Source organism: Podarcis liolepis (assembly GCF_965112155.1).
Source record: "Podarcis liolepis genome assembly, chromosome: 7".
In the NCBI taxonomy this organism is placed as follows: Eukaryota; Metazoa; Chordata; class Lepidosauria; order Squamata; family Lacertidae; genus Podarcis; species Podarcis liolepis.
The window spans coordinates 49,116,198-49,136,683 of NC_139561.1; the positions used below are offsets into that span (position 1 = coordinate 49,116,198).

A 20,486-nucleotide genomic window follows, 5' to 3' on the forward strand; every position below is an offset into this window, starting at 1 on the left:
TAATTTCCTCATTGCAGGTCTTTTATGCAAACAGTTACAGTGGTGCCTCGCAAGACGAAATTAATCTGTTCCATGAGTATTTTTGTCTAGCGGTTTTTTCGTCTTGCGAAGCAACCCTATTAGCGGCTTAGCGGATTAGCGCTATTAGCGGTTTAGCGGCTATTAAAGGCTTAGCGGCTTAGCGGCTTAGCTGCTAAAAGGCTATTAAAGGCTTATTGGCTTAGAAAAAGGGGGGGAACGAAAAAAATCGCAAGACTCGCAAGACATTTTCATCTTGCGAAGCAAGCCCATAGGGAAATTCGTCCTGCGAAGTGCATTGAAAAACGGAAAACCCTTTCGTCTAGCGGGTTTTCCATCTTGCGAGGCATTCGTCTTGCGGGGCACCACTGTATTAAAATTGTGATTATATACTATACTTATGTCTCACAAATCTTCACTCTAGTGTGTGTGCAGAAAAGGTTATTCTCATTATGTTTGAATCTGCGTTAGCCACCATCTTGAATTATTGGCTGTTTCCTACTCCAACTTGCCACGGCCTGAAAAAGTTGGCAAAAACCTGACAGATGCTGCCACCCCCTCTTGGATGACACTAATAACATTGTGATTTATGGCATTTTTCGCAGTTGGTACAGTCTATTAGCTCATTCTCAAATTGTGAATGAGCTAATAGATGGTAGAAGTGACAATCATAATTGATAGCTTCAACGTGTTTTTGACATAACAGAGTAGATCATGTTCTTGAATATATTTGAAATATTAGTCCTTTCCACACAATCCATTGACGCATGCACTGAACACCTGCTAGAGCCACCTCCGGTGCCACAGACCTCACTGGCTCCTCTTCTCCAACAACTGCAAGGCACACATGATACCTGCAATGGAGCACCCACGTTAACAGTTGTGTATCCATAGGCACAACTAGGACCACCCCACCACTCAGGAGTCCAATCGCATGGATCACCTACAGGCATGAAACAAATAGGCATTAATAGCCAATTCTAATTTCTAATCCTCTCAGAAACTATGGTTGTGCCTGAGTGGAAGTAACTGATGCAGGATGAGCACTGCAAATACCCGGCATCAGCCATTAGGTTTCGCATAACGCCAGTGATACAGAGAAGCAGCACTACAGGCTGACCATAAATGGTCAACATACTGCAAGCAGAAAACACTGTGAAAATAAGCTCAGTTTGGCCTCAGTTATGTTCCCAAGGAGCTGCCTGATACTAAATCAGTTCATTGGTAAATCTAGGTTACTCTTGTCTTCACTGACTGGCAGCAGCTTTCCAGGGATTTAGGTAGGGATCTTTTTCATTCCTAACTCAAGATGTCAGGGATCAGACCTGGGTCCTTCTGTATGCCGACCAGGTTCTCTGCCACTGAACTATCACCTTTCTACTATTCAGGTCTCTTCTTGAATCTTAAGAGTCAAAGACATATATAAAGAAGTGTAATATAATGATTTTGTTCACAATTCCAATGCATATTCATGTAGAGAGTGGTGATTTGAAATTAAATCCACAGTTAATGAATTTGTCAAAATGGCCCAGATATTTTCTTTGACCGCATTCAGTATGGATAATTTTGAAAGGCCTTCTGCAAATACCTATTTATTATGTCAGACTTACCTGTTTTCTGTGCATGGCAGGAGTGATGCAAACATCATCACTCTATACTTCATGATGCTAGAACGGCAATTCAGTGGTTTGGTAGTATTCTTTTCGGGAGCAGTATAGTTTTAATTGAGAAGGACTCACCATATTGGCAAACTGTGTGCAGAGATTTTGAAAAATAGGAGTTGAAATGAGACCATCAAAATTGAATCATGATGCCCACTGTGAGGAGCTTAGAGTTAGTCATTTGACCTTTCTAAAGGAAGCAGAAGAATCACAGAAATCACACTTTCTGAAATTGACTAGGAGGCAAAAATGTCTCTAAAAATCAACAGCTGTTATTTATCTATTTTGTTTTGTTTTCTTCTCATGGTTTTCATGAAGCTTAAGGAATCTTTTTAGAATGTTTCTTATTCAGTTTTCTCCCTGGGTTTTGGAATTGCACATTACAGAGTCATAGAATCATAGATTTATATATCATATAGATTTATATATCTACTACTGAGCTATGGGCCTTCCATGAGCTTACAGCCTTCTCATAGCACCTGGAGACACCAAGATGGTGAGCAGGGATTCTCTAAGCCTGTCGTTCAGTTGGGCTATTGCTTCCTTAAATAAGAATCTTGGGGTCTGCAGAATTCTGAACTGGATAGGGCGTCTTTCAGTACTGGAAGAGATGTGGCCAGATTGGGTAGAAGCTGTTAACTATTGCCAGTTTGGGTGGGGCTAAAAAGCCCCTCTCCCTTTAGACGAAGTCCACTCACAGTTTTTGAATTGTTGTACAGCTCCTTGTTATGTTAAAAGTTCAGAAACCTGAGGGCCTAGCTAACCCAACAACACAGATCTCATCTCTTTACCCTGGGTGTGCAACTGCAATCCCAGGAAATCATTCCATATTACTACTCCGCCGCCTGTGTTCTTAGGCTCAGATTGATGAGTTTTAAAACTCAATCCCTTTTCTGTCCCGATTTATTATTTCCTCCTCATTTCAAATATAATCCATGCCCATTTCACATGCCTTTTGGAATCAATGTTGAAGAAAATAAGGGGATGGTAGAGTAGAGAAACGAGGCTTTGCAGGGTTCTGTTGAGCCTCATTGCTTTGTAATCAGTTGCAGCTATATACTACCTTGAAGAGGATTATTGTCCTTCTCAGCTTTCTTTTCCTCCAGGCTTATACCTTTCCAGAAGAAAACCTATTCAGCAGCTAAGCTAATGCAGCTGATGCAGGTAATTTCAGGTAGAGCCAATGCACATGTACAGATTCAGAAATCTGTCATGTTCAAGCATCAAGGGGCATGATTTCAGCATTAAGTGGGACGTTCAACAAAAAGCTGTGGCTAGTGTGTGCTCCTGTCTGGAGTTCTAGCCCATGCCCTTTTGAGAATACACCATCCGCTTCTTCACTGTTTCCTATTTTCCCCTCCAACAGTCAATCAGCATTGCATATCAGTTAAGCATGCTCAGGCCTCAATAGGATGTTCATGGGGTTTCCTTCCCCTTAGGGGTAAAGCAACTGCTCTCTTTTTTTAAAAAAAAAAAGTGCTCATGAAAATTCACCAGCATTTTAGTGCTAGTTTCTCTGAAAAGACACTTATTAATGCAATCTTGCCTAATATACGCCTTTTTGCAAATTGCTTCCCCCCCCCAATGTAATGCATTTTGTATATTATTTTCAGTAATACGTTCATTTTTATGCTCACTCTTCCCTAGCAAATGCATTATTTGTACACATTATCTGGCTAGAGAACTGCACTGCCAAATTTGGAGAATTTGAAGGATGTGTGTGTTATTTTCCAAAAATTAGAATTAGGTGAGTTCACCTTAAAATGTTATCCAAATCAAATTTCTGCCCCATCCCTAAACATAAGGGAATGAGATGACTGCCTCAGATAGTAAATGTGGTGGGCCTTAGAGGAGGCAGCACTGACTCACACAATCATAGAATTGTAAAGTTGGAAGCTAGTCCAACCCTCTGCAATCATATCTAGTCCATATCTAGTCCAACCCTCTGCAATGTAGGAATCTCAACTAAAGCATCCATGACAAATGACCACCCAACCTCTGTAAAAACCTTCAATGAAGGAGAGTCCAACAGCTGTTGAAGGAACTTTCCTAGTATCAAAGTCAAGCTGACCAGTCAGTAGTTCCCTGAGTCTTCTTTTTTCCTCCATTTGAAGATGGGCACAACATTTACCCACCTCCAGTCTACAGGGACATCACTTGTTCTCCAAGAATTCTCAAAGATTATATTCAGAGACTCTGAGATTACATCTGCAAGCTCCTTTAGTATCCTTGGGTGCAGCTCACCAAGCCCTGGAGATATGAATACATTTAAAGTAGACAAGTGTTCTTTTACCACCAGGGGTCGGCAATTTTTTTTAGCAGTGGGTCGGTCCACTGTCCCTCAGACCTTGTGGCAGGCCGGAGAAGCGGCACCGGGGGGGGGGAGCTGGAAGAAGAGGCAAGGGGGACAAGTAGTCCTCCTACCCACCCCCACTCCCACCCCCAGCCACTGCACTTACCTTCCCAGGGGCTACCACTGCTGCCACCACCACTGCTGCTGCTTCTCATGGGGAGGCAGAGCGAGCTCGTCCGCTTTGCTGTCTGGCCCATAGGAGCACCAGGGCGGCAGCGGCAGCAGAAGGAAAAGGCTGAACGGCAACGGGAGGAAGAGGCCAAGCGATGGTGACTCTGCTGGCAACAGGAGGAAGAGGCTGAGCATCAGTGGCTCTACCAACCAAACACCGTGCCTGGTTTACCTCAGGGCGGCATGGGGGCATTTCTGCTAGTCAAACACCACTGATGTAAACCAGGCATGGCATTTGAGTGGCAGAGTCGCCGCCACTCGACCTCTTCCTCCCGTCGCCATCACCGGGAGTCTCAGCTTCGCGGCGGGTTCTGGCTTCACTGCATGGGCCAGTTTTAGGACCCAGATCTGGGCCTGATCTGGCCTGGGGCCTTAGTTTGCCGACCCCTGCTTTCCCACCATCACCAGATTAGGCACTGTTTTAATTTTGGGTGAAGACAGAGGCAAGTCCAGCCTTCTCTCTTCACCCAATAGCATTTCTCCATCTTCTGCATGCTGAGGACCTACCACTTGCTTATTCTTCCTCTTGCTTCAAACATAGCCTAAGAAAACTTTTATTATTATTTTTAACCTCTCTTGCAAGTTTAAGCTCATTCTGAGTTTTGGTCCACCTGACCTTCTTCCTGCAACTGGTGGCTACTAGTGTATTCTCTTCATGATTTCTTCTTTCTTCATTTCTTATATATGCCCTTCTCACATCTCAGCTCATCTGTAAGCTCTTTATGCAGCCACACTGGTTTGTTTGGATGCATCCCACATGTCTTTCTTGTTGGAATTGTCTGCATTTGTGTCTTCAGTATTTCACTTATATATTATTAATTATTTATTGCATTTATATCCTACCTCAAATTGGCATACACGCTTCTCCCCTCCTGAATTCATCCCCACAATAACCCTGTGAAGTAGGTTGTGCAGAGAGGCAGTGAATTTCATGGCTGAGTGGGACTTTGAACCCCTGCCGAAGAAGATCAGATATTATATTACTCCTTCTGCTATCAGGTCAAGGATTGTACTGTTCCTTAGCTCTCAGAACTCAAGAACTTCCCTTCACAATGTGAGCTAGCTCGGAGACTGGTCTGTTAGACCAGTTGCAGTCTAAATAGTGATTAGTGAAGCACTTTGATGAAAGACAGTAAAACATTTTCCATAGCCCTGCAATGGAATCCCTCCCTCACTGAACATGCAAATCTTGATGTGAAAAGCAAAACTCACAAAAATATCAGCCCAGCTCTGTTACAAGCCATAATGAAATCCTCTCTGCATTGTGTAGCCCAGTCTTTTCCTTCACACTGCCAGAAAGTCACCTTCCCAGTGGCTTTCAGTTTTCGCTGAGATAACGGCTGCTTAGTTGATGTTTATATTTTCAAATTCAGGATGTGTTTGGCAGCCAATTGCTGGGTGATCTCTTCTATTTGGACTGTCAGCTTGGCACATTATGTGGTCTTAAATAGAGCACTCACCTCCTGTGCGCTCACACACTGCAATTTGTGCCGTGGCACCATTATGTCTCTATCTTTCTTGTCTGTCCCCAAATTGCTCTTTTCCTCCAATCTATTAGGGTTTATTTGATAATGTTGCATAGAAACAGCAGTGACATTCACTCGCCTACCTGTATTCAGATTCAGATTGTAAGAAACAAGGTATTTTAATATATCGTCTCTAGCATCCCAGCAATTCATTGTACATAAATTGTAGTATCCTTGGAAAGCATCCTTGGTGGAACAGCAAGTAGTTAAAAGCACAGCATCGTGGCAGAGTTCCAATGTTTGGTTGCAGCGCTGCAAAGCTCTCGCTATTGAAATTTACACAAGTTGATAGAAATGTTTTTCCACCTTCGGCCAAGTTGGCTTTGTATGTTTTCATTTGTTTTCATTTTTGAAATGCATTTGCTGTGATAGACCTCCATTTAATGCATTTATAAATGCATTGTAGTGCAATCCTACTCAGAAATAAGGGTGTGAATTTGATTTAGTTCTCATTTAAAGGCAAACATACTTATCACTTTCTAAACTGCAACTCACAGTCATTCCATGATTTTTTCTATGTGGTTCTCCAGCCAACCAATATGCAGAAAATACTAGTATGCATATATCAGTGAAAATAACAGACACAAAAAAAATTGTACGAGGAGACATTGCTTTGCAAAAATGTATATTTTAGGCAAAATGTAATGGGGAAAATGTGTATTAGGAGAAATCCATCCTAAAGTGAGAACCTGACAGAAAGAGAAATGGTCAGAGTCACCCATGCATACACTGAAATTTTATTGAATTCAGCTGAACATTCCCCAAAGTAAGTGGGGTTTAGATTGCAGCCCAAGCTCCCTTTTTATGGGGTGAAATACTCAACACTTGAAAAGTAATTTTTAAACATAAAAGAAACCAATAAAATAATATTATGAAAACAATACAAGCCAAATGGGCAATTATTTTTGAAAAGCCATGCCCCTTCGTCCCTTTGCTGTGATACACAAAACAAGCAGCTTCCAAACTACTGTTGGTGGAACACATTTGCTTGTGTTAAATTAAACTAGATGAAACCAGCAAAATTAGCAAGCTATTGTGAGTGCTTATGGAATCCCTTTCAACGGGATCCTCCCCTGAATTTTGCAGTTCCCTATTTCTTGTATGACTTCTGAATCAAAACATGGTGGAACATAATTCATTTTTGGTTGGCTCCAGGAGGAATGTTGCCCTTGGGTCCTGTTTTCAGTCTTCCCAGAGGCATTAAGTTGGTCCCGGTGAGAACAGCTCTCTGGACTAGATCAACCATTAGCCTGATCCAGTAGGCTCTTCTTATTCACTTATGAGATTTAAAGAGGCCACAGTCTTGGAAATGCTTGGTAGGGCCAAATAGCAACCCACTGTTAAAGACACCCCCCCACACACACACACATCCAAAACTGTAGAACTGTTTGCTGTTTGGCCTCAGTCAGGTGCTTTTTGGGGCTGAAGACTTTTTAATAACCCTATTAATGTCTACTGTGGACTTCTTTAACTTAGTTTAAGGCTTTGGAATAAAATCTCCTAAATTGGGTGAATCCCAAAATGAGACAACAAAAGGCCAATATCCTGAGAAAATGTAGATAAGCATCACCAGGAACATAAAGCATAGATGCAAAATATCAAGTCCAATAGAAAATCATTGAATAGTATTGGCAGGTGCATTGGGGATGGGCATAGCTCAGTGGTAAGGACACATATATTGCATGCAAAAGGTCTCAGGTTTAGTTCATATGATTGAGAAACCATCAATAACTGTTGCCAGTCAATGTGGGAAAATATTGAGCGAGACAAATCAATGATCTTACTTAGTATAAGTATCTCCAGCATGGATGAAACAAATGGGAGCATGTCACTGGTTGCACATAACTGGAAGATAAGGGCATCAAACTAATTCAGTGCCTACTCACATGTCAGTCTTGTAGTTTAAAATCACTGTAAGTAATGTTCCCTGGCCTTCATGTTTGCTATCCCACCTTCCTGCACTTGGGATCCTCTCCCCCCCCCCCCGGCAAAGAAGGGGGCTTTATAAAAAAAATTCTCTACTTACCAATTCTTTCTCAACACACACATACACATGTGTACATAAAACCACATATGTAGAATAGACTATTTTACATACAACTTGAGTCTATTTCACATTTTTTATGTACAATTGCTCTATAAAAGGTAAAGGTACCCCTGCCCGTACGGACAGTCGTGTCTGACTCTGGGGTTGCATGCTCATCTCGCTCTAGAGGCCGTGAGCCGGCACCGTCCGAAGACACTTCCGGGTCACATGGCCAGCGTGACGAAGCTGCAGCTGGCGAGCCAGCACCAGCGCAGCACACGGAAACGCCGTTTACCTTCCCGCTATAAAGCGATACCTATTTATCTACTTGCACTTAGGGGTGCTTTCGAACTGCTAGGTGGGCAGGAGCTGGGACTGAACGATGGGAGCTCACCCCACCGCAGGGATTCGAACCGCCGACCATACGATCGGCAAGTCCTAGGCACTGAGGTTTTACCCACAGTGCCACCCGATGCCCCTCAATTGCTCTATATATTGTTATTTTAGAAGTCTGGGTCACTAGGTTGCATGTGGGCAGCTGTAGGGGATGGAGGAGAACTTTATTCAATTCACATTTAAAGGTGAACCAACCTAATTCACATTTTCAAAAGTCAATACATGGATGGAAACACAGTAATACTTATGCTGTCTTTAATTCTCATTTGAATTGTATGAAAGTCAGTTGAAAGAGAATTCCATCAATGTAGGGCCACTGCAGAAAAGGCACTCCCCCAAATGCTCACTAACCCAACTGGTTGCACCAATGGGCATTTAAATTTGAATATGACCATACAGTGTTGTGCATGGTGTAAAGAAGGAGGAGAAATTCAGTTCATGTGTGAAGGTGAACTTACCTAATTTGCACTTTCTGAAACAATCAGAGAACCAAACACAGCCATCCTTCCAAAAAATTGAAATTCTCTGAATTTTGCTATGCCAAGGAATGTGTACAAAAACCATAGAATCATGGAATTGTAGAGTTGGAAGGGACCCCGAGGATCAACTAGGCCAACCCCCAGCAATTCAGGTATCCTAGTTATAGAATCCCTGAGAGATGGCCATCCAACCTCTGCTTCAAAACCCCCAATGAAGGAGAGTCCACCTCCTTTTGGGGTATATGGTGGAGTGAAGTGTGCAGGCTCATCCTATGTTCTTATGTGGTTAGCAGAATTTGATGTATTTGCCCATCTATTTGTGGCTGTTCTCATGCATTATGTGGGCATCAGTTGAAGCCAGTTCTTGAACAGGTATGTGTACACCTGCTTGTGTGTGCACAGTTGTACATTTCTTCCCCAATCCATCTAGCTATGCTCTAGAGAGTGTGAAGGTTTACACTTGAGTGCTATTAAAAGGGCCAGCGGGTCCTTGAAGGAAACAATAGATCATATTGAATTGAAGTTGCAATTGCAATAGAAATTCTTCCGTGAGAATAAATGAACTGCCTCTTCTCTTGAATGCTTATACTGGTAAATGATCATTTAAACTGTGGGTCATTGATGAACACATCCATCATCCTTCAGGTGTCACAAGACACCACTGGCACTAAGATAAGTTCTCTTTGCCACCTAATGGCTTTTCATCTATCTAGCAGAAACAGAAGTCACACTGGACAAATAATAATATAAAAAGATGGCTGGGGAAAGGCTCACAGCAAGAGGAAGGTGTGACAATTACTAGAAGCAGTGATGTATATAAATGAATGCAAAAAGCCACTGACTTCCCTCAATATTTAGAAAGTGAGCTGGGGCTTATTGGCATTCATAGAAAATTGGGAAGGAATCCAGGGAGCTAGAGGTGTAGTGTCTCTGGGCTTGCTGAATGTGACCTATCTCCAAAATGCAACACTTCCCAAGAGGCCTCAGAACTAGGGATGAGAGAATACATCAAATATGAATCCTCTAAGTGTCTCATTTTCCCAGTCTTCAGTTCACATAGGCTTGCAAGGATAAAAAAAGTCCTCATGAAAATTCACCAGCATTGTAGTGCTGATTTATCCTAATAAACACAGTTTTGTATGCAATTTAGCCTTCCAGGTATATATTTTTGGTAGAGCAATTCCCCATAATAGTATCTTTGCATATTATTCTTCACTAATATATGCATTTTATGCACACTTTGCCCCACTACATTCATTTTTGTATACATTTCTTGCAAAATTCAGAGAAGTGCAAATTTTGAAGGATGGCATGGTTTTAGTTTATGTATTGTTTCAGAAAGGGTGGATTAGGTAGGCTCATTGTTCAATTCAAGCTGAATAAATTGTATCCCCCATCTCTATGCAGAACACTGGGATCCACTATATATTTTGGGCAATGCCCCTCTATATATTGGGTTTGTTTGTTTCATTTTAAGTATCCAGGATGTTCTGGGTGTATAACTTTCTAGTTTAGTTCAGCATAACTAAGAGACTGATAGGGCTATAAAAATGGTTAAGGTACTGGTGACCTGGACACCCAAATGGTCATGCTTGCATACCCAAGGCACCCTGATCTCCAGATTTGGGGGAGGACACCTGAAAATAGGGTATATGTCTGCATTTCCTTTCTAAATGGAGGACTCGAAATATAGCCAAAATGGAACTTTTGTAGGCCATCACATGCCCACCCTCTAGAGTCTTGGGGGGGATGAAGAAAATAATGAGTTGCTGAGTTTCCTGAGCAAACTTTGTTACATCCAAAAAGAACTTTCAAAACAATAACTACAGTTCAGTTCTTTCTCTGCAAGCTTACCTTAAGACACAATCAAACATTGTGGAGCTCTGAACACATATTTCTATGAGTATATTTGTTTATGCAATTACTCTTGTTCATTGCTTGATTTTAATCATGCGCTTGTGATGTATGCAGGCAGGAAGTGATAAATATAAGTGTAACTGTCATGGCAACTCCCTGCTCTCAAACATAGACACACATTCATTACTGCAGAATAACAAATAAGATTTGTGTATGGTATACACAACATTTACATTTTTATCAAGTCCATTGATCAGGGCTGGATCCCTGAGGATCCAGCATGATTAACAATTGCTGAATGTATATGGCTTCTGTGAATTCCACATACTGTATATGACTCAGTTTATTCCGTCCACCTCCTGTTCCCTTCTAGTTTAATCCTTAGCAGACTAGTTGGAATGAATATGACTAGAATATTATACAGCTTCTTCCTGTGTGCCTTAATGGGGAATGGGGATGGGGAACCAGTGGTCCTCCAGGTGCTATTGGACTCCAGCTCCCATCACCCCTGATGGTTGGCCATGCTGACTGGAGCTGGTAGGAGTTGGGAGTCTGGTGACATCTGGGGGCCATAGGTTGCCCACCTTTGCCTTAACTGAAAGGGATAGTTGCACAAAAGAAGGCAGGAGATAAGCATTACCCACAATTCATTCATCTGGTGATGAATTAGTGGTGTCAATATTTGTTAATGAGGGAGAAGTGTCAGAAAGGGGGAGAATAAGAATGTCAAGGATGGTTTAAGACTGGTTGGCATAGAGACACTGTTCTAGAATAGATTATGTCTCCACTCTTGTACTGTGTCTCCATGACAACCAGGAGCTCTGTAGGAACAAAGGTCTTACAGAGGCTTATATGATCTCCATGGGATCAATGCTCAAAGCTGAGTGGAGGTTGTTCTGCTGGTTTGTTCTAAGTTCCACACAGAAGCCCCAGGTTACATTTTCCAAAAGCTAAAGGGTCTTTATTTCTTATTTCTAAGGACACCATTTCTGTCCTGCTTTCTTTCTGAAGTAGAACAGTAGGGTGACTATAGTTGTATAGCGTGTACAGTTCTGGTTTGCTGCATCTCAAAAAGAATACTCTAGTGCTGGAAAAGGTTCAAAAAATGGCAACTAAGATGTTCATGGGGGGAAAGTGACTCTTCTATGCAGAAAGGTTATAGCATTTATGGCTTTCCAGTTTAGAAGAAAGGCAAACAAGAGAAGACTTAATAGAGATAGCGATAATTATGTAAGGTGCAGAGAAAGTAGGAGGATATACTTTTTCTCCCTCATCTGTAATGCAAGTACTCAGAGTCATCCAATGAAGCTGAATGTTGGAAGGTTCAGGACAGACAAAAGAAACTGCTTCTCCACACAACACATTGCTAAACCATAAAATCTGATCCCCAAAGCTGTAGTGCTTTATAAGATCCCACAAGTTGGATGGTTTTAAAAGAGGATTAGACATCTAAAGAGCTGATTCAGCACTTGATAATTGCTGTGTGGGCATTAATTGCCAGGGAATGGAAACATATGGTGCAGTAGTGTTTGACAGTTTGTAATCAAGGAAATGTGGACACATAGACTAAGGTTAGCTCATGGTCAGGGCAAACCAGACTTTTCTATTAGTACAATTTTATTGATTGCATGAACTGAAGAGAACAAGGAAGCTCTCTGCCTGCAACATCCATGTACATCTGGATAGTATGAACTTTACCTCTCACCATTTTCTTCTTACTTACCCGGCTCACATCTGCTGAGTTCTCCTGGGGGAAAGCAACAACCCTACTTTGAATACACAAGTAATAACTGATTTACCTTGATATCCTCTCATCTTCCATCTCCTTTATTTTATATAAATGTCTTTCTTTTATTCACTGTATTTTGTCTTTGTGGGTTTTTTTCATGAACGTGTGTTAAAAATGTAATAAAGATTTGTTTTAAAAGAGAAAATTAGACAAAATCATGTAGGATAAGACTATCAGCTGCTACTAGCCATGATGGCTATGTTCCATCTCCACTGCTGGAGGCAGTATACCTCTGAATACTAGTTTCTGGAAATCACAAGTTGGGAGACAGGTGTTGCAATCAGGTCCTGCTGATAGGCTTCTCATCTGCATATTGCTGGCCATTGTGAGAACAAAACACCAAAGAAGATTGCCCTTTGGTGAGATGGAGCAAGGCTCTTTCACCCCACTATAACATTGTAGCCCCATTCTCACTGAAGTGATCATCCTTGTCTGAATATATCCCTTCAGGCTGCAGATGAGCGCTGCTATCATGGAATGTTCCTCCATACAAAAATAATGAATGAATCACTTCACATGGAAAACTAGAAATCAGCCTTATCCTGGATGTCTACTTTCGTATGTCATGCCCTGTCCCTGCTGGAGTATTAGTATCAGCCAACCCTTCTGCCCCACCAATCTCGAGAAGGAGTAGTGCTTATTTCCCTAGGACTGATTCTGTGCTCAATTCATAGCCTCACCTCCTTACACTTTGGCCTCATTTGTACTATACATTTAAAATAGTCTCATTCCATATTAAATAATCATGGCTTCCTCCAAAGAATCATGTGAATCATGTGAACTGTAGTTTGCTGAGGGTGCTGAGATTTGTTAGGAGACCCCCTATTCCTCCTCACATAACTAAGTTTTCTGAGAGAAGAAGAAGAAGAAGAAGAAGAAGAAGAAGAAGAAGAAGAAGAAGAAGAAGTTGTTTATAAACAGAGGGTGGTTATAGCTCATTGGTAGAACACGTGTTTCTTCATGCAGGAATTCCTAGGTTCTGTCTCATGATCACTATTTAAAGGATCACCGGTAACAGGTTCTGGGAGAGACTGCTACCTGCAAACCTAATGAGCCACTGCCTGTCATATCAGATGGTACTTCATTTGGTATAAGGTCATTTCAGAAGCTCACATATGTTTAGCACAGGGGTGGGTTATCTCAGACCAAAGGATGGGGGGGGCCAATGTGGCACTCCAGGCCTCACTATATGGCTCTCTGAATGCACCCTAGGCCACACATCCTCTTCCCAGGCCTTCATCAATAATAATAATAATAATTTATTATTTATACCCCACCCATCTGTCTGGGTTTCCCCAGCCACTCTGGGCGGCTTCCAACTGAATATTAAAAACAGTACAGCATCAAACATTAAAAACTTCCCTAAAGAGGGCTGCCTTCAGATGACTTTTAAAAGTAAAATAGTTTTTTATTGCTTTGACATCTGCTGGGAGGGCGTTCCACAGGACAGGCACCACTACCGAGAAGGCCCTCTGCCTGGTTCCCTGTAACCTTACTTCTCGCAATGAGGGAACCGCCCGAAGGCCCTCGGCGCTGGATCTCAGTGTCCGGGCTGAACGATGGGGGTGGAGACGCTCCTTCAGGTATACTGGACCGAGGCCATTTAGGGCTTTAAAGGTCAGCACCAACACTTTGAATCGTGCTCGGAAACGTACTGGGAGCCAATGCAGATCTCTCAGAACCGGTGTTATGTGGTCCCGGCGGCCACTCCCAGTCACCAGTCTAGCTGCCGCATTCTGGATTAATTGCAGTTTCCGGGTCACCTTCAAAGGTAGCCCCACGTAGAGTGCGTTGCAGTAGTCCAAGCGGAAGATAACTAGCTATTTTATACCTTCTTCCAGTGTTTTTGCCTGGATGGAATGTGTTCTTGAACTCTGATAATGCCACTTGGTTCCAAGGATAGAGATGGGTGTGTGAATGCGTGCACAAATTTGTCCACTGTACAAAGGTAACAGTGTTCCACTTAACTTTTGCTTCTGGCCACACCTACCACTAGTGTGTGGGTTGCCTAGAAAGGAATGTAGCTGTTGGACTGAAAAAAGATTCCCCATCCCTGATATAGCCATATAATGAAAGCAAACCAACTCAGATATATAGGCAAAGAACATATGATAGATCTACAAACAAGAGTTTGAACAGGTTTCGGGAAGACAGTTAATTTCCAGGATGTTTTAGCCTAGGCTGAGCACTTTCCTTTGTAATAATGTTACTGATATACTGTACTTATAAATTTGTGTGTGTGTGTGTGTGTGTGTGTGTGTGTGTGTGTGAGAGAGAGAGAGAGAGAGAGAGAGAGAGAGAGAGCATTCAATTAGCAAGGGAGAATGCTGAAGTTATAGAGAACAGATTTACACACCTCCTACTATTTGAGAAGTCTCTGCAGTGGAAATTCACATTCATTTATCCTCTCTCCATCATTCCTCACGGTCCCACATAATTATGAACTTAATGATCTTTAACCTTGACATGAGCAAAGGGTTCTGAATCTTGACAATTGCTTTACATACTCATACATATTTGATAGAACTAAAGAAATGTTTCTTGGGGGATGAAATTGCTATACTTAATGACTTCAAATATATTTAGCTTTTGTTCTCTTAAAAAAAAAAGCACAGATTTTAGTAAGGGTGATGGCAACAAATGATGGCCCATGTATGGAGCTAATCTACCCATCTTGCGTCTTAGCCTAGGCCATCTATTGTAATGTTTCTGTATTAAAGATAAAAAGCACATGAATGTTTCAAATAGCTGCCTTGATGATCTTTGACTGCCGCCAGCTGCTATAAAGAAGGGGAAGAAAGATTTCTGTAAACATCACATTTATCATTTACTTTAAACTAGAGAAAGCATGATTACCATTTTTTGTCTGGTACTAGTATTTGATGGAAAAAAGAGGGAAAATATATATTTAGATTTTTTGCTCTTTGCAGACCTAGAGCCAGTGACAAATGAAGGTTATCAAATGAGCAGTTTGTACTTTTTTATTTCATATCCACCATCTCATATTTTAAGCAGTTCTCTGTGATTATATGAAATATGTGTGCATGTATTTCAGAAGTATCTCTTGTATGGAAAAAAGGTTTTGTTTTGATTTTGGTTTTTTTAAAAGACATTGGGCATGTTGTAGTCAAATCAGTACACCAGGGATGGGAAACATTTCAACCTGAGGGCCACAAATATTTGCAGTATTGTAAATATACAAAAAATATTTCAATTCAAGAAAAAAGGAAGAAAGGTTCCCAAACAGACATTAGAGATCATCTTGAACCTTGAATTGCTGCAATCCTCCTTTGTGAGCTTTGCATAATGTATCTGTATAAGTAATTTAAACCACACACCTTGGACAACCTTCTGGGGGCTTCATACCGGTGATGGATAAGGCCAGAAGCAAAGTTAGGGAGAGAAGAATGAATGTAAATTTCACCATTGTACAGTAGACTAATTTCTACACATGCATTTCTCTAATTCATCCAGGCTAGCAGGAAGCATTATCACTTAACCATCCAGCCATAAACACGCAAGGATGGTTCACACTCAATGCTTATCCATTTTGGAAACCAAACTGGAATGTTTTGATTCTGTATTCAATGTTCTTCAAATTTGGATCCCTAGACGTGGACAGACTACAACACTCATCATCCACAGCCAGTTTAGTCTAGTAGCCAAAGATGATGAGAATGGTAGTCCATCCAAATCTGGGGTCCCAAGGCTGAAACACAGTGCTGTATATTCTATTTGTACTGAGATAAATTGCTATGTGCAGTGCCAACCTACTGTTGAATTTTGTATTTCCTTTTTCATAGCAGGAGAAGGGGAGGAGGATATGAATGGTTATGATACTTATTTAACTGTGCGTATAAAGGAATCTTTTTTGGGGGAGGTGCACAACCTCTTTCTTGAAATCATAATAAGAAAATTGTTGGTTTTAATAGTTCTGTGTGTGTGTGTGTGTGTGTGTGTGTGTGTGTGTGTGTGTGTATGCATGTGGTTTTTATATATAAAAAAGTCTAATTACACTTCTGGTTACATTTTGTTTGATTAGTATGCATGCAAATAGTCTCTCTTTCTGTATTTAAGCTCTGATATGGATCAGTAGCGGCTGGATGAAAGAACAAGCCTCTCTTTGTATGCATTATATGTGTGTTTAGTGGCGGAAGAAATGGACTGGGCTCGTTTGCCCACAGCAATCCATGTTCTGAATGTTGTGGAGTAGGTTCCCCTCCCCTGCTCATGAGAAGACTCATGAGATGCCATTCTGGGATAAAGGTTGTATTTATTAAAATTTAACAAATCGGGGTATTGCAAGCCAATTTACCAAACTAACCCAATTCAGAAACTACAGTGTTAGTGTCATGGACTGTCTGAATACAGAGGAGTGGTGGGAGACACCAGCTGAGGAACCTCAAAGGGAACCCCCAGAGGAAGAAGGCTCAGAGCCAGGGGATTGGTGGTGGGACAATGATGAGTGGTCAGAGAAGGGGCATTCCGGGGGGGGGGGTCCGCTCCGGGTACCATTCCAAAGGGCGGTGACAAAATGCCACCCCGATAGGTGGCACCCCCAGGGCACGCGCCATGCCCCCTGGGAAGAGTGCTGCTCCAGGTACCAGAGCAGGTTGCTTCGCCTCTGGGTCAGAGGGAGAAGAGGGAGCAGACTGGAAGGAGGAGGTGTCAGAAGGTGAAGAAGTAACAGGGTTTAGTGAGCAAGAAGAGGCTGTGGCAGAGGGCTGCCCAGATTCAGAGGCAGGAGAAGAGGAGGATCAGGAGACAGAGATGAGGCAGGCTGCTGAATAATCTAGGGAGACTCTGCATCCTGTTGCGACCAGCTCCTCTCCTCCCTGCTCTCCAATGTCTCTTCACATTGAAGACAGAACTGGCAGTAAACTTTAAGCTCTATCTTTTACTTAATATAAACAGGCATGTATGGACACAACTGAAGCAAGCAAGCTAGTGAAAGAGTTATTAAAACAGCCAGCTCAGGAAGGCCGCTTTGCTTTCTTTTTCCAGGCACACTATTTAGTGGCTGATTTAGTGGCTGATTTTCTCACAGTAACATGGGCATTAATTAAAGGCTATTGCTTATTCCAGCACTGATAACCTTCTGGTCAGATCACTGTAGTGCGTTAGACACAGGGCTACCATTGACGATGACTCAGGCTGCATTCACATGGCAGTTTATTCCATTTTCACAATGTTAAGTTCTTCATTCTGTTTGTGCTTACACACAACATAAAATCCACTACCGGAACACTAGTGGACTATAGTGCAAATTTAGTGTTTTTGTGCAGGGGGTTGTTGCCTGTTTGTTGATTTTTTTTTTTTTTTGGTATCTTTATTTTGATTTATATTTTTTATGTTGAAATTGTTCAGTTTGGTTGTGTACTTTTTGATGTTTTGTTTATGTATTTTGATGTATTGTTTATGACTACATTTGATATGTTTGTACTGTAGTTATGTAAATTTTTATATGTTGTAAGGCGCCTTGAGCATGGCTTTGGAAAGGTGGCATACAAATATCTGCACTAGCTACCTACTTGCTCCTGGGCCCAATTCAACAGATTAGTATAAAAACCTTGGGTGACTAGGATCCAAATACCTGAAGGAGCACATTTTCCTGTGTCTTGAAATCTTCTTCTGAAGCTCTTCTCAAATTGCCTTTGACAAGCAAGAAGACAACTTTTTCGGTGGTGGTGCCCCAGTTATGCAACACCTTTTCTGAAGAGGCATGCTTGAAACTTGCATTATATATATATATATATATATATATATATATATATATATATATATATATATATCTCCAGATTAAGACATTTCCATTTTCAAGAAAGATCTTTAGATTTGTGTAAAGACTTAGCCTGCTGTGAGATTTTATTTTGGTTACTTTAGCTGCTGTCTCATAGTATTTGCTAAAACTATCATCGTCCTGTATATTTTAGTGTTTTATAATAGAAATAATTCATTATTTATATTTCCTGTACACCATTCTGGAACTTATTGTGTGAAGGATGGTGTGACAGCTATTCACTCCTAACATTGTTCACAAGTACAAGTTGTCTCTGCACATGTAGAAGTGTTTATGTGGGAAAAAATGTACATAGGCTGATTTGTACAACTCATCTACTGTGTACACAGGTAGCCAGATTATAGGCTTGTTGAATAATGCAACTCTATTTTTTGCATACATTTACACAGACTGTAATGTAACACATTAACACCCCTGTGCAGTTGTATTAACATGTGTAGCCTCCAATTGCTGTTGGATAACCCTTCATCATTGGCCAGCTGTAGGTCACCATGTTGGCTACGACTGATTTAAATAAAACAAATCCATAAACCTAAAATGAAATGTGTGGCAGTGCTGATGCAAAGGCAAATTGCTTTATGTCTTTTTAAAAATGATCACTCAATAGTTTCTTTGTCATTTCAGCTACACACAGACTTGGACCCTGGAATCAGCAAGATCAAGTACATCCTGTCAGGTGATGGAGCTGGTACTATCTTTGTGATCAATGACAAGACAGGGGACATTCACGCAATGAAAAGACTTGACCGGGAAGAAAAAGCCGAGTATACGTTGACGGCCCAAGCTGTTGATAGGGATACAAACAAACCTCTGGAGCCTCCATCAGAATTCATCATTAAGGTCCAAGACATCAATGACAATCCCCCTGAGTTCGTTGATGGCCCATATCATGCAACTGTTCCTGAAATGTCCATCGTGGGTATGTATGAGAGTTCCAAAGTACTTTGCAAAAGATACTGTGTACATGTATTTCTCCACTGGTTTATTTAAAGGCACCCTTTTAGGACCAAATCCTCACAAGGCAGTTTCAGTCATTTAAATGTATAGTCACAAAAAAAAAGCTTCCATAAATCATGGATGTGCAGCATAGAAAACAGCAATAAGTATCTATAACAATAAAATAAATACAAGACAAAACTGGCAAATGTATAGCAACATCTTACTTAGTAGAAGAACATTCAAAGAAATAAAATAATTCAGCACCAGAACTATTAACAGCAGTGAAATATTGTTATTGAGAAGAAGAAAAAGCTGTTTGGAACAAATGCATCTTTAATTTTCATTTGAAGCCTTGCAATGATGGGGTTATGCAAAAGTCAGTTGAAACAGAATTCCTTCAACATTAGGCCACTGGAGAAAAGGCATTCTCCCAAGCACCCACTAACCCAACTGCAATGCTCCAATGGGCATATAACTTTGAAGATGCCTTTACAGTATATGCATGGTATAGGGATGGGGAGCAATTTGATTCAGTTTACATGACAGTATACATGACTTACCCATTGTCCACTTTCTGAAATAATATAATAATCAAAACACAACCACCATTCAAAATTTGAAATACCCTTAATTTTGTAATGCATTCCTCCTGCCAGGGAATGTACAAAACTGCATATACAGGTGGAAAATGTGCATTGAAATGCATGCATAGTGAAAATAACATATATAATGCATTATATTAATGCAAAAATGGTATATTAGGCAATATTATATGCAAAGTGTGTATATTAGAATAAATTACCACTAAAATGCTGGTGAATTTTCATGCCAAGTGGTGGAGAACTGAAGATTGGGGAGAAATAAGAAACTCAGAGAACCCAAAATTTAGATATTCATCCATCACCAGCAGGATGTCAATGGCCCTTTAATTACTCTGGTTCTAAACTGTTTAAGGGTTTAGTCAAAACTAGCAATGTATCAACCCTGAGCAAATGGTAGATGAACATAAAAGTGTTTGTTTCATTTCCCCGTCTCTTACTTACATTTGCAAATCCATAGTTGACTAAAGCAATATGTTTAGCTCCTCTGGATGAGTGGTTGGCTAGACTGCAAAGTCTTTTGTGCAGAACACGTGGATTACATTTATATTCCAATCATAGTGTTGTGGTGGAGACTTGTGCTGCTGAAGCAGATTCATCAAGATTTGTTCCAACACGCCACTATAATCCTATTGATATTTGGTTGATGTTTAATTATCTGTTTGTGTGCATTCTTCTACACAGATGCACCACTTAGGATATGCGGCTACATACTTATCTATTTCCCCTCTTCCAACTATAATTAGCCAGAGACACGAAAAGGAAAGATGTTGTGTCTGGGAGCGGATGGTAAGGTCCTTGAGTGGATTTAATCAATTAACTGTTTGAATGGAGAAGCAGCAAAGCAGAATGAGAAGCTCTGAAAATCAAGA

At 41.1% G+C, this 20,486-nt stretch overlaps 1 protein-coding gene across 5 annotated transcripts in view; it reads left to right on the forward strand.

Annotated features, from left to right (window-relative positions):
- The window catches only part of CDH8 (cadherin 8), a 236,167-nt gene that overhangs the window by 68,524 nt on the left and 147,157 nt on the right, over positions 1 to 20,486 (forward strand). For 4 of the 5 annotated variants that reach the window (XM_083514956.1, XM_083514958.1, XM_083514957.1 and 1 more), the window contains exon 3: positions 18,701 to 18,995. In XM_083514956.1, coding sequence (XP_083371082.1) covers positions 18,701 to 18,995 — 295 coding nt within the window. Of the gene's footprint in view, positions 1 to 11,331; positions 11,421 to 18,700; positions 18,996 to 20,486 lie in introns of those variants that run through there. The other variant, XM_083514959.1, reaches the window with a different exon arrangement.